The sequence below is a fragment of the Xiphophorus couchianus genome, chromosome 10 (assembly GCF_001444195.1).
Source record: "Xiphophorus couchianus chromosome 10, X_couchianus-1.0, whole genome shotgun sequence".
Lineage (NCBI taxonomy): Eukaryota > Metazoa > Chordata > Actinopteri > Cyprinodontiformes > Poeciliidae > Xiphophorus > Xiphophorus couchianus.
The window spans coordinates 13,262,452-13,274,992 of record NC_040237.1 but is presented as its reverse complement, the minus strand read 5'-3'; the positions used below and the strand labels follow the sequence as shown (position 1 = coordinate 13,274,992).

The following is a 12,541-nucleotide window of genomic DNA, read 5'->3' as shown; positions in this document are numbered from 1 at the left end:
ACCCAGAACATCATTGCGTCATTTGTTCGTAGAACGTGAAAATATTTAGAGCAGTCATCAAATAGGATGAAATATATCATAAAGCACAGGAGCCAATAGTTTGTTAAATTAAGTAAAATTAAATTATTGGTCAATATAAAAGAGAAATTCGCTTTGTTCTCTCTTGTGTCTTTACAGAACTGACAGAAACCAAACTATTTATAGATTTATATGCAGACAGAATATATATTTTTACATATCCAAACATCAGCATCTCAGCCTTAAGTCACATTTTATAGAATCCTGTAATATCGATGGTCACTTTACTCGCCAACTGCCAAAACAGTTTTTGAGCTTTTGATATTTGCTATATTAAAGACACATCATATCTCATCTGCTATGTGTAAGCAGAAGAGATATGATGGTTGGTTGACAAAGGTTTTGCCAACCAACTGAGGGACAGCTGTGGAGTCAGAATCACATAATTGAAAAATGCAAAGTTTGCACTAACAAGGATTCATTTGGTTTACACAGACGTTATTTATTCTGGTTTGAATCAGTTTTTTTCCGCAGACGGCAAGGAAGGACACAGCACCACCAGGATGGTCCAAATACACCCCAAACCCGTTGGTTTGTGGTGTACTTTCAGGTCAGACAATATAAAGTATGATACTTCTGATAAACATCAGAACAGGTTATAGAGTTCCTAATACAATTAGGTGTTAGAATAACTTAGATCAAGTTTTAAATGAAATCAAGTTGAGAGAATTAGCAGCAAACAATTTCCCCGTATGTAACAAACGAACAGATGTTGATGCAATGTGATCAAGCTGGTGCTTGTCCACCAGCAAACATATAATGCAAACATAATGCAAACACATAAATAATTAAATTATTTATGTGTTTGTATGTCTTCCTTTGATATGGAGCTGTAGTCAAATATAGACCACATGCTATGTGTGGCTCTATCTGCTCTGTAGAAGAAGAAGAAACTCTGAAGAAACTAGAAATTCTAAAGAAGCAGTTCTAACAAATTTAGTCTGTTGTAAAACTCTGGGTTTGTGCATTCTAAACAAATTATGAACCCAGAAAAGCAGAAAATAACACAAAATGAGTTAAGTATGCCAAAATTTTCTCAGATGCTACAGAACAGTATGCAAAGGTATCGAACTGAGGACCCAAATTTCAGTTTTTGACACAAGCAGTCAAAGTTTAAATATCTTAGTGGATTCAATAAGTCTGTCAGCAACAGGATATGGAACCTCTGGGGAGGCAGAAACAGCTTAGTGGCTATTTGAGAATTCAGATGAATCAAGAAAAGTCAAGAAAAAAGTCACTGAGCTCTTCTTTTACCAAGAAGGCATTTGAAAAGGATTTAAAAAACATGTTTTCCAAAGGACGTGTGTGTTGTATGTTTTAGATTTGATTTGCGTGTATAGAAGTTATGCCCAGGCAAAGGCAGACATGGTTTTTGCGATTAGCATTTATTTTGTTTTCACGAACCAGCAGTTTTTTTTTCACAGATGTGTGAAATATGTGGTGCCAGTGGGTAAACATTGAGTCCTTACACAAAGAACAATTTGCACATTCTGCCATCAGAATCGACTTGTCTGGGGAAAAAAATCCTATTGCCAAGAAAAATCTTTTTCTCACATCAGCTGCTTCATGCTACAATAAAAACTAATATAAACAAACTCTTGCACTCTTTTGACCCAAGGGGTTCAACAAGAATTTGCTGAGTTTTACAGTTGTTTAGGAAAATTCTTTTTCGCTTTGGGAGAGAGATTCAGTTTTCACAAAAACAATCTAAAACTAATCTAATCACAAGTCCAATTAGAATAAAATTACATCTGATCCGATTAAAAAAAAGTTTGCCAGATGTTTAAACTTTACTTCAGTAGGTTTCAGTGTTGTTGAGACTATTATCATGTTTTTTATGTTTTAAAACATCAGAAAAAATTATTTTTGTTGCCATTAAGATTGCGGTAGAATGTGACTACATATAATTTTATAAAATTTCATATTTCCAATCCGAGGACCAGAACCTTTCCAGGGAAATGACTCTGGGTGTCTGAGGCTAAAGCAGAGATCAGACCTTCTACGCTCTTTGCACTGTGAATACACTTTCAAAGTAAATCCCTTTTTATTTTTGCCAAAGTTATGGTTCCTTTTTTTTTCATTGAGAATTTAGAGAGAAATGAATCAGCCAAAGCCATAAAATATCTTAAGCTGAAGATAAAACCCTCAAATTAACATGAATTCTTTTGTTATATTTGTATTCATCATCAAATCGTTGGTGATTGTTTTGCAGCGTTTTGTCACTTTTCTATAAGGAAAGGTTAAAATTTGATTGAAATGCTAAAACTGAACGTAGTGTTGAATAATTTCACAGCATTGAAATATAAGTCCAACTTTACTGAATTATTTTACAAGGTGCAAATAATCAGCTCACACAGTTCAACTCAGAATCCAGCTTTATTGATTATTTCCACCAGGGGGCAGCATTACACACAGCCAAAGACGGCATGCAGCACATTTCCTTGAAATACAAAACTAAGCCAAAAATATCTAACAAAATCCAGGATTAAATGTCAGAAAAACATGAACCATGGTTTTATCTTACTCACTACTTGGGTTATTTAATCTTTTACGCGTGGCTCAAAGTTTTGCATGATATGTAAATTTAATTTGTTTTACAGCTGTGAACAAAAACACAAAACTGATAATCACAAAAAGACATGCGTTAGCCTCAACACAAAACTGAATAAAAAATTCTCAAGCTCCACGTAAGTTTTACATAACAAAACAAAACATACACCGCATCTATATCCAAAAATAGTACCCTAAGATTTGACAAGCTGATAGATTTAGATAATGAAATGAAACACTACAGCAGACTAAACATCTCATGTTTTTAATTTGTTTCACTTTTAGCTGCACAACAAATCGTGACCAAACCAAGCCCATCACCGACATCTGACCATCGGTTATTCAGCTGGGCAGAAGGCTGCATAGTTATCTTTCAGTACAATGTAAAGACCTGGGTAAACTGGTTCAGTGAAGTTGTATTTAAAGGTGTGCAGGTGATGCAGAGTTTTTCCCCATACAGCAAAGAAGGACACAGTACCAACAGGATAGTCCAGATACACCCCAAACCTGTTGCATCCTTCTGGTGGATGAACATCATAGCTCATGGTTTGGCTTTGGTCTGCCCAGTACATTCCGCACAGACAACGCAAAGCATAATATTTGTGATAATGCTCAAATGTTTTTTGCTTTCCAGGTTTTCCACCAGTGCATGCAAGAACTACACCAGCGTATGTGGAGTCACCTGGGGTCCATGTGACCTCAAAGTAATGACGACCAGTCAGGCCTTCGGTGCACAGAACATGAGGAACTGAGCCATCCTGAGGAGTATTCGCAGTGAGCCTCGCCTTCTTGTTTCCCTCAGAAAGTTCGAGAGAGTCAGTGGCTGTGTTTGGGTCCAAGGTCAGATCACAGTAGTCTGGATGACATAGGAAGACAGTCTGTTAAAGTCTGATTAGTTATTTTTAGTTCATTTTAGAACAAGTTATTATGTAAATATAAATGTACTACTGCAATAAATGATAATATGAGATGGTATTAGCTTAATTTAAACACATCTTTTGTTTTAGAAGAATATGAATCCTTTCCTTAAAAGAAAGGCCTCACTCTCAACATCTTGGCTCAAATTAAAATCACGTATTTAAACAATATCATGAAGATAATGTACTTACAATATAAGAGATTTCTTCGATCTAAGTTGGCTGTGACATCAGTAATAACAGGTTTTGAGAAGTCTTCAGTTTTTAGAAGGCCGTCCATGTACTGGTAGATGGTTGCTCCTTTGAATTTCTTATTTGGAAGAACTGCTACAAGGAAACGAAATTTTTTGCTGCTTTTCAGGTTCTTGGCAGTGGTGTAGAACTCTTTGGCCTTTTCCCTCATGGTGGTTACAATCTCATTGGAGAAGAACCAGTGGTCCTTAGTGGGTGCAGTCACACTCGGTGGGGGTGCTGCCTTATCTCTGCTCAAATAGTTGGTCATCTGCTCAGTGAAGGGGTCATGAGTTTCCACAGAGGTGAAAACAAAGCAGAGAGCATTTTCTACACCTGCAGCCAGAGCTTCTCTGTCCAAGTCAGACTCATCTGGGACCGTCTTGACTCCCTCCATAATATCTGCACATGATTTGATAATGTTGATTTCTCTCTCTGCGTTATCTAACCACTTATCTAAGTTTTCCTCACTGAATGGAGACTTTTTGTGGTCATCAAGGAGTTTCTCTACAGACTTTTCATCTTCTTTACCTTCACGAATCAGGGGAATCTTCTTCTGCATGGTTTGTCTGAGCATTGTTGTGTAGTCATTGCAGAGATTATGGAAGCGCTTATGCTTTTTATAAAGCTCTGGAAAACATTCCACCACTTTCTCATCCAGAGCCTCATTGCATCTCATTTCCATTTCTCTGATACTTTCCAGAGTGTCTGCTGCTTTTCTGACCAAACCAACAGAAAAGTCTCCCATCAGCTCTGATGCAGATGGTTCCAGATCCTTCAGAGGAGTCAGCCAGACTTTAATAGGAACTGAATTCTCTCCATTTTTTCCAAGGAGCTCTGGAAGCCTGGAGTACGTCTTCACTGCATCCTCAAAGGTCGCAGGGTTCTTGTCGAGAATTAGGTCTCCGTAGAATTTGCAGGAGAACTTATTAGTTACAGCTTTTTCTTCATCAGTGAGCTCTACTTTAACTTTCGCCTCAAAACTAAAGACTGGAATTTTGTTAATTGCAACTTCTGCGCTGGCCCCAATCTTCTGAAGACTGCTTGAGTCTAACTTCTCACTGTCAAACACAAAGAAGGCATTTGCTCCGTAGAGTATGCCTGTCACGACATGTGTTGCACTGAGATCTGGACTAAAACATTTAGCATCCAGTTCCTTCTTGTCAATATGAGACAGAGACAGATGATCATATGTAGTTGTGGCTTTGTACTGAAGGGTGATTCTGCTCTGGTTCTTAAATTTTTTCTTATCATTCAGATAACTGGCCGATCCTCCAACCTCAACCAGACCACCCAGGATACTGGCTTTAAGCGACACATTCACATCCAGCAGAGAAGACTTGGATTCAAGGGTGTCAGATGCAGTAACGTGATAAGAGCTGCTGTTCTGAGCCTTAGTAGAACTGTTCTTCTTGATTGTTTCTGTGTTGCAAAGCGTGAAACCTGTAGAATCCACAAAAACACATTAGATTAGATTAGATTAGATTTTGCATGGAGTTTTCTCTCTGTGGGTTCTCTGCATGTACTCCAGCTTCCCATTTCCAAAATATTTGTTTAATATCAGGCAACTGAACACTTGTCACATGAACGTTTCATCAACATGGACAAGGTCTCCCTCACATTTAAAAAGTTGTAAATAAAAGCAATTTATACTCCTCCTTATATATATATATATATATATATATATATATATATATTTATTTTACTCTTCCTGATGCATTGTTTGACCTGTGTGACTTTCATTGCTTTAACGCTCCTGACTCAACTGTTTGCAATTCATCAAAACTCTTTGTACCAAAGCAAGGAAGCAGCAAAAACATTCAGGGCAGTTGTTCTTGAGGCTCAGAATTGGGAAACACAGTTTCAAACCACAACTATCTGCCCCCTGTTTGAGTCTAAATCATCTCCAGAAATGAGCAGGTTTGTTCTCACCTGTTATCAGCTGATCTTTGCGAGCATCATACAGCATTCCCAAGGCGAAAGGCCGGCCGAGGGCAGCAATCTCAACCTGATTTGAGGACATGTCTCTGATCTAAGAGGACAGACAGCAACATCAGGAGGTAAATACAGACGCAATTCCAGAACTGTGGAATAAATATATTATGTTGTTGGATAAAATGATGACAAGCAAACAATTATGCAGCTCTTCAGAAACATGAGGATTTCCCTACCTGATGAAGACGAGTTGTTCAGTGGAAGCTTTTTTGACTTGTTTTGAGTTCTTGATTTGGGGTTTGTTCTTATATCCTTATAGCTACTCCCACTGAAGTATCTGGAACACCCACTTGTTCAAGTCTCTGTGACATGTAGAACTCAATGAACTATTGAGGATCTGCTCAGACGTGCCAAGGAAATACATACAAGAATTCATTCTGGCTTCAATGTTAAGCAGGAGTTTGGACTTGTTGCTCTCACAAATCAGCAGATTATTTTCACCCCGTGGTGTTTCAAAGTGTGTGTGTTGGCTGGGCAGAGGGTTACATGTTGTTTTTTTCTTCTCAGAGAGTGATCTACCATCATAGATCACATCATCTGCCCCACTTGTACAAAGAACAATGAACACATCTTGCTGTCAGATATTTAGGAAGACTTTTGACTTGGGAAGATGAATGGTGGATGTTGGCGGCGGTGATGGATTCATTGATTTATTTTTCCACGGCTTGATGTTCAAAATCTAAAGATCGATCTGTTCCATGTCCTCAGATTCACCCCAGGAAGGGTTTTAGAAACATTTAAAAGATGATCCAGTCAGGATCATTACAGAATAATGATGTATCTCTTTGAGATTCTAAGGTTAGAGTTTTGCTTTAAACTACTTTATTGATCCAGTGGATAATTATTTTGGTTCAAGATGTTCAGGATTGGGTTTGACTTGTTGCTTTGCCCGAACAACAGTAAAGTCTCAGGAATTCCAGTAAGACTCACAGCAAGAAAAGTCTAGGCATGTTTCCTCCTAATGTCGACAAAGGCTAGATTGTTCTGCCATGGCTTGATGCTCAAATACTAAAGGTTGATTTGTTCCGTATCCTCAAATTACCCCAGAAGGGGGGGTTAGAAACATTTTAAAATGGATGGTGAATTTCACTCTAAAAGATATAAGAGTCTTGGTATTGCAATGGTGACTGAGATCGACTGCACTAATTTAATGGTAAAGCTTTTTCTTTTCTTTTTTTTCTTTTATTGATCTTCAGTCAGAAGACAGAAATATAGCATTTGAGTTCTAAATAAAATGTAGATCCTGTGTATCTACTGTGTACAAATACATTCTGGTTTCAATGTTAAGCAGGAGTTTGGACTTGTTGCTCTCATAAATCAGCAGATTATTTTCACCCCGTGGAGTTTCAAAATGTGTGTTGGCTGGACAGAGGGTTACATGTTTTGTTTTTTTTTCCTCAGAGCGTGATCTGCCATCATAGATCACATCATCTGCCCCACTTGTACAAAGAACAATGAACACATCTTGCTGTCAGATATTTAGGAAGAGTTTTGACTTGTCAGTGAAGAATCCTCTCACACAGACAACTTATTAAACAGCAGCAGCTTCATGTGAAAATGAACACAGATATTGACTAAGCCTTTTTCCTTCAGCAACACAGTTTCAGCTGTGAGTTTATTCTGTGTAATTCCAGTTCATGCAGAGTTAATATTTCCAGCAATCAGCTTCTGGACCAACTTCTGGTGACAACTAATGATTCTTGGTGACGATTCCTTTCTTGTCTTTTCACTCCATAAAGTTGATCTCAGGCTGTTATCTTAGGCTTAGCAATCACCATTTGAGGAAATACCTTCTTGGTCAACATCTTTGACTTTATGAATCTCTTCCCAGAATTTCAAATTTCATCTTGAAGTTCTCGATGCAGAGGAAAAGGTTCTTTCAGATGCTCTTTATGGAGAGTTAATTATCTCAGTAGTTTTACTAACTGATTTAAGCTATGTTTTTTGTATTGGAAATGCATATTTGACTTGTTGCAAACAATGCAAATCATAGTGTGTGAACATCAGCATTCTCTGTGAAAGAAGATATAACAAGCAAAAATCTGATGGAATGATGTGGTTCTTCACCTGATGGCCAACAAAAAGACTATGGAAGACACCCTAATCATGGCAGCGCAGGAACAGGCTCTCAGGACAAGAGCAATAAAAACAGAAATCCATGCTTTATATGATCACTAGTTAAATGTTAATCAGATATTGTTCCACTAACCCACATTCTCGTGAATTAGACCGGACCCAGATACAGGCTGTACAAAGATGACCTGAGAGAAACAGGGGATAAAAAGAAACACTTCCTCATTCATCAGATCAATGTTCCCTCTTGGGTCCTTAATACTCATAGTTATATCTTTCCTTATAGCCGTACTAATATTCTTGTTTAATGAACATCTGAAAACGAACCAGTCATCTTTGACGCTATAGGATGATAGATCTAGATCTTAGATCTTGTTCTCTTTCAGAGAGTAAACTCTGAAACAGTCCTGGAGAACTGTAAAACTGCAACAGCTTCACACACAAACTAGCTTTTGTTATCTTGGATTAATTCTTATCTTGACTTTTGGCTAATTATTACAGTTTTGATTGCTACATTGCTTCTTTCTATTTTTCCCCTTCCTTTCCATGTAGGCATATCACTTGGTCTGTTTGATTTTTTTAAGGTTTATAAAAATGCTACCGAAATAGAGTCTCTGCCACAGATATAGTTTAGACATTTGAATTAAATGATAGCTGACTTGCAACACTTGCTCTTAAATTTGTGCAGGAAATATCACCTGCTCTTTGACTCATTTGTCAGCCAATTAAAATATGGAAAGAAGTGTGCTTTATATGATCACTAGTTAAATGTTAATCAGACATTGTTTACATTCTCGTGAATACACTGTCACAAAGTCTAAGGTGTTTTGGGTATGCAATGTTGATCATTTACTAATTTGTTGTTTATAAAAGTCTCAGAGAGACCAGAGACTGACATCAGATCGCTATAGCAGAACTCATAGTAACTCTTCCTGGCAGTTTCATCCCTTTTCCTGCGGCACAACTAAGAACATGAAGGTGAGTTTACAGCTGTTTTAGGGTTGCATTGGTTATGTTGTACCTAAGACATATTGAAACTACTCAAAGGATCCCATACCAAACATTTGCCTAATTTATTTCTGCTAAGTTTTTATTATTTAATTTACTGCAAAGAAACTAGTGTTTGTTTTTTTCAATATTGATGTTTAAGTTTATGTCAATAAAATAGCCAACTAAAGTGAACCAATCCAAGAACAGTGGTCAAATATTCAGCTGTAAAAATGCCAGAAGTTGTTGAGGGCTATATAAAACAGTATCACGTCTTTGAAACTAAAGGGTCCTTAGCCAACAACTAGAAGACGTTAACGTACGAATAATTTTGGTCCTGTGTCAATTGAAGAAACTCCACAATAAGTTGTTGTGGTGACAAAGCTCTTAAATCATTGTTAGTTTCATTTATTTGTTTATTTTTGACTTGAAGTTTTTACCCACCTCTCACAAGTGAATCTACATATTGCAATATATATATACTGTATATATTTGAGACAAAACCTTAGCCTTCTCATAAACAAAGTGCTTACATAGCATTTCTAATAAGAGATGGAATCTGTTCTTCTGCAGCTGCTGTCAGCTCTCCTGCTCTTCCTGATTCCTCTATGGGCCAGCTGTGCACCTCTTGTCCTTCCTCTGGACTGCAGCGACATCTATAACCATGATAACAGAAAACCCAGCGGCGTTTACACTATCTATCCTATTGGGGCCACTTCGGCTGTCCAGGTAGAGTAAAACAAATATTAGAAGACATTTAAATATTTCATAACTTTAGGCGGTTTTAATAGAAGGAAAAAGATAACCTGAAAATGTACACAAAAAAGACACACAGGACAGAATTATCTCTCCTATCACAACCCCCAAAAAATCCTAAATCACAATTTTTGATTTGAAGCTTAGGCTGCCCAAACCTAGATATAATACATCAGTGTAAATCACAGCTGGAAACAGATGTACCTTAGACTTCTGTCTTAATGAGTTCCATGTGTTATGTTAACTATTGGATCAACTCTATTGTTCAATGAGTTGTATGAAAGAAATCTGAAAGAATGAGCCACATAAAGACATTGTTAATGATATCACAATCTATTTTGGAATACATTACGTATCAGTAACGCAAGTTCAGGTTTATTTGTGTAGCACATTTGAGCAGCACGGCAGATAAAATGCTTTACATTATAAAAACAAAAAAAAAAATACAAAGCTGTAAAGGAAACACCATACAGTCAGCAATTTAACAAGCATTACGTTTTAATGAGTTGGCCATCACCCAACAAAATAGGAACCATATAGGAAGGAAGGTTATTGTCATATCTTTGATTTTCACATTATTCTTCAAAGCAATGAGCTGAAGTAAATTTTAGGATTTGCCTTCTGTATCAGTTCAACAGAGATGCAGGTCTGAGCAGCTTCCTGTTTGTGTTTCTGCAGGTGTTCTGTGACATGGACTCTTTGGGAGGACGGTGGACAGTGAGTGTCTGAACTCTTCAGTTTCTTATCATCTTCAGACAGATTGATCTTCATTGATGCTATCAGCTGCTCTGCATTGAGCTTTGTTATGAACAATCATTCTCAGTTCAATATTAGATTCAAGAACATCAGTTTCAGTTGTTTTTTTGTTTGTGTTTTTTTTTTTTTAGGTGTTCCAGAGGAGGATGGACGGCTCCGTGAACTTCTACAGGCCTTGGGGTCATTACAAGGAGGGCTTTGGGAATGCTGATGGAGAGTACTGGCTTGGTGAGACCTGAAACTGAAACAGCCATGAAGTTTAAGAAGAACCAATTATCTATTAAAATTTTGGGGTTTTTTAGGTCTGGAAAGGCTCTTCCACTTAAGTCTCAGGAAAAAGTATGAGCTGCTGGTCGACATGCAGGATTTTGCAGGAAATAAGGCGTTTGCTCGTTACTCCTTGTTCTCTGTTGGTCCAGAGTCTTATGGATATATTCTGCATGTGTCTGGATTCAGTAATGGAGGTGCAGGTGAGTATGTGTTTGAGATACAAGCTCATTTATCTCTTCTCTGATAAACACTAAATAATTGTGCATATTTGTAACAACTATACATGGTTTAAATTTTTTTTCACATATAAAAATCGAAAAAGTTTGGTTTCCATTTGTAATCAGCCACCTGAGTCTACTTTGTATAAGATGTTTTGGATGTTGAGCAATAAATAAATAAATATTTGCTGTGTCTGATGGCTTGTAGAAAGCTAAAAACTAGACTTTTAGTGGTTTTATTTCAGTAAAGCCATTCTCTTTACTTCTCTTCCAGACAGGCAAAATTTGTGTAGTGCAAGATAAATAGTTGTCTTGTCAACAGATTCTCTTCTCTGAAGCTCCTCAATTAAACCTCACCTGAGTTTTGTCCCTGACATGTCTGCCATACTCCTGGGTCTTTATGATGTTTTTTTCTGTGTGTGTTTTGCTTACTATGTTCGCTATCATATTTCTGAGGTGATAACCTCAGAGATATGATAACATGCTAAATGAGCAGCTCCATTTATACTGATATGAAATGGTAAATGGTATTGATATTAAATTACATTAAATTACTAATAGAATTTTCTCTAGTAATTGACTCTGAAAGCAGTTGGTTGCATTTAATTTCATTTTAAGACATAAAATGAAAGGAGGGTGAAAACAAACACTTATAAGTTGTTTCTGTATAACATTTGAAGTGAACTGTTTCTAACTGTGGGCTAATTTCATCTTTGTTTCTGCAGGAGACTCTCTAAGTCCCCATAATGGATTAAAATTTTCCACCTTTGACAAAGATCAGGATGGTTCTGAATCAAGTTGTGCCAGAATATTTCTAGGGGGGTTTTGGTACGGAAGCTGTCATATGAACAACCCCAATGGGATTTATCGCTGGGGAGCTGATGATACTCTCTACGCTGTTGGAGTGGAATGGTCCACGTGGAAAGGCCACGACTATTCATTGAAAGCCATCAGCTTTAAGATTCGTCCTGTTCAGTAAAATAGCAGCATAAATGTTTAGAAGTGCATCACATTGTTGTTTTTCTTATATACTGTATATATATATATCTGCGATCATCTGCTGTTTTTCACGTTAAGATATCTTTCTGCTGCTTATATCACATGTGTGGGTTATTTTTATTGGGCAAACTCTTTTGCAATAGTAGTGTCATAATTTTACCGTCATTAAAATTGTTTAGAGATTTTTAGGTTCTGACAATTTCACCCTAAATTGTGCAAATGAGGTGATATACTACAAAGGAAATTATGACTCCCAGTAAAGAGGTAATTAAAGTCTAAAGTAATTACATTTTGTGAATTAAATATGAGCTTTAGTTGTTACTGAAGACCTTCAGTCATGTGCTCTGACCTTCAGTCAGAATATAAATTTTAATTTTCTCTTCACGTCTTTAGCTTGACTATTAACCTGTAGCTGAAATCATCTTCCGCTACTCTACTCTAAATTGAGGTTGTTTACATTGTCAAAACATTTCCTTTCACTTTCTAGTCTTTTATTCATGGAGAGCTGAATCACAACTTCCTAATTTCAGTCAATTGAAACAGTTAAATTACACCATATTGTCCTTGGCTTTTCAGTTTTGTACAGTTTAATTCTTTTCTTTTTCATTATGTAAATTTCTCTGTTATCTGTTGTTGTGGAAGTTACCCAACAATACATTGCTTAACTTCCTTAAAATGTGCTATTGGTAAATTAAAAATATGATTTTATCT

General features: G+C 36.9%; 2 protein-coding genes across 2 annotated transcripts; one reads left to right on the top strand and one right to left on the bottom strand.

Annotated features, from left to right (window-relative positions):
* Positions 1–2,435: 2,435 nt before the first annotated feature.
* Positions 2,436–6,082, bottom strand: LOC114152218 (stonustoxin subunit alpha-like). The gene is made up of 4 exons (XM_028030035.1): positions 5,948–6,082; positions 5,709–5,808; positions 3,738–5,219; positions 2,436–3,484 (listed from the first exon to the last, which is right to left on the bottom strand). The coding sequence occupies exons 2-4, from the start codon at positions 5,797–5,799 to the stop codon at positions 2,967–2,969; spliced, it is 2,091 nt and encodes a 696-aa protein (XP_027885836.1). The 5' UTR covers positions 5,800–5,808; positions 5,948–6,082; the 3' UTR covers positions 2,436–2,966.
* Positions 6,083–8,183: 2,101 nt separating this feature from the next.
* LOC114151711 (microfibril-associated glycoprotein 4-like) lies at positions 8,184–12,541 on the top strand. The gene is made up of 6 exons (XM_028029065.1): positions 8,184–8,822; positions 9,405–9,560; positions 10,266–10,304; positions 10,475–10,571; positions 10,646–10,813; positions 11,557–12,541. Exons 1-6 carry the CDS (start codon positions 8,817–8,819, stop codon positions 11,808–11,810), a joined length of 720 nt encoding a protein of 239 aa, XP_027884866.1. The 5' UTR covers positions 8,184–8,816; the 3' UTR covers positions 11,811–12,541.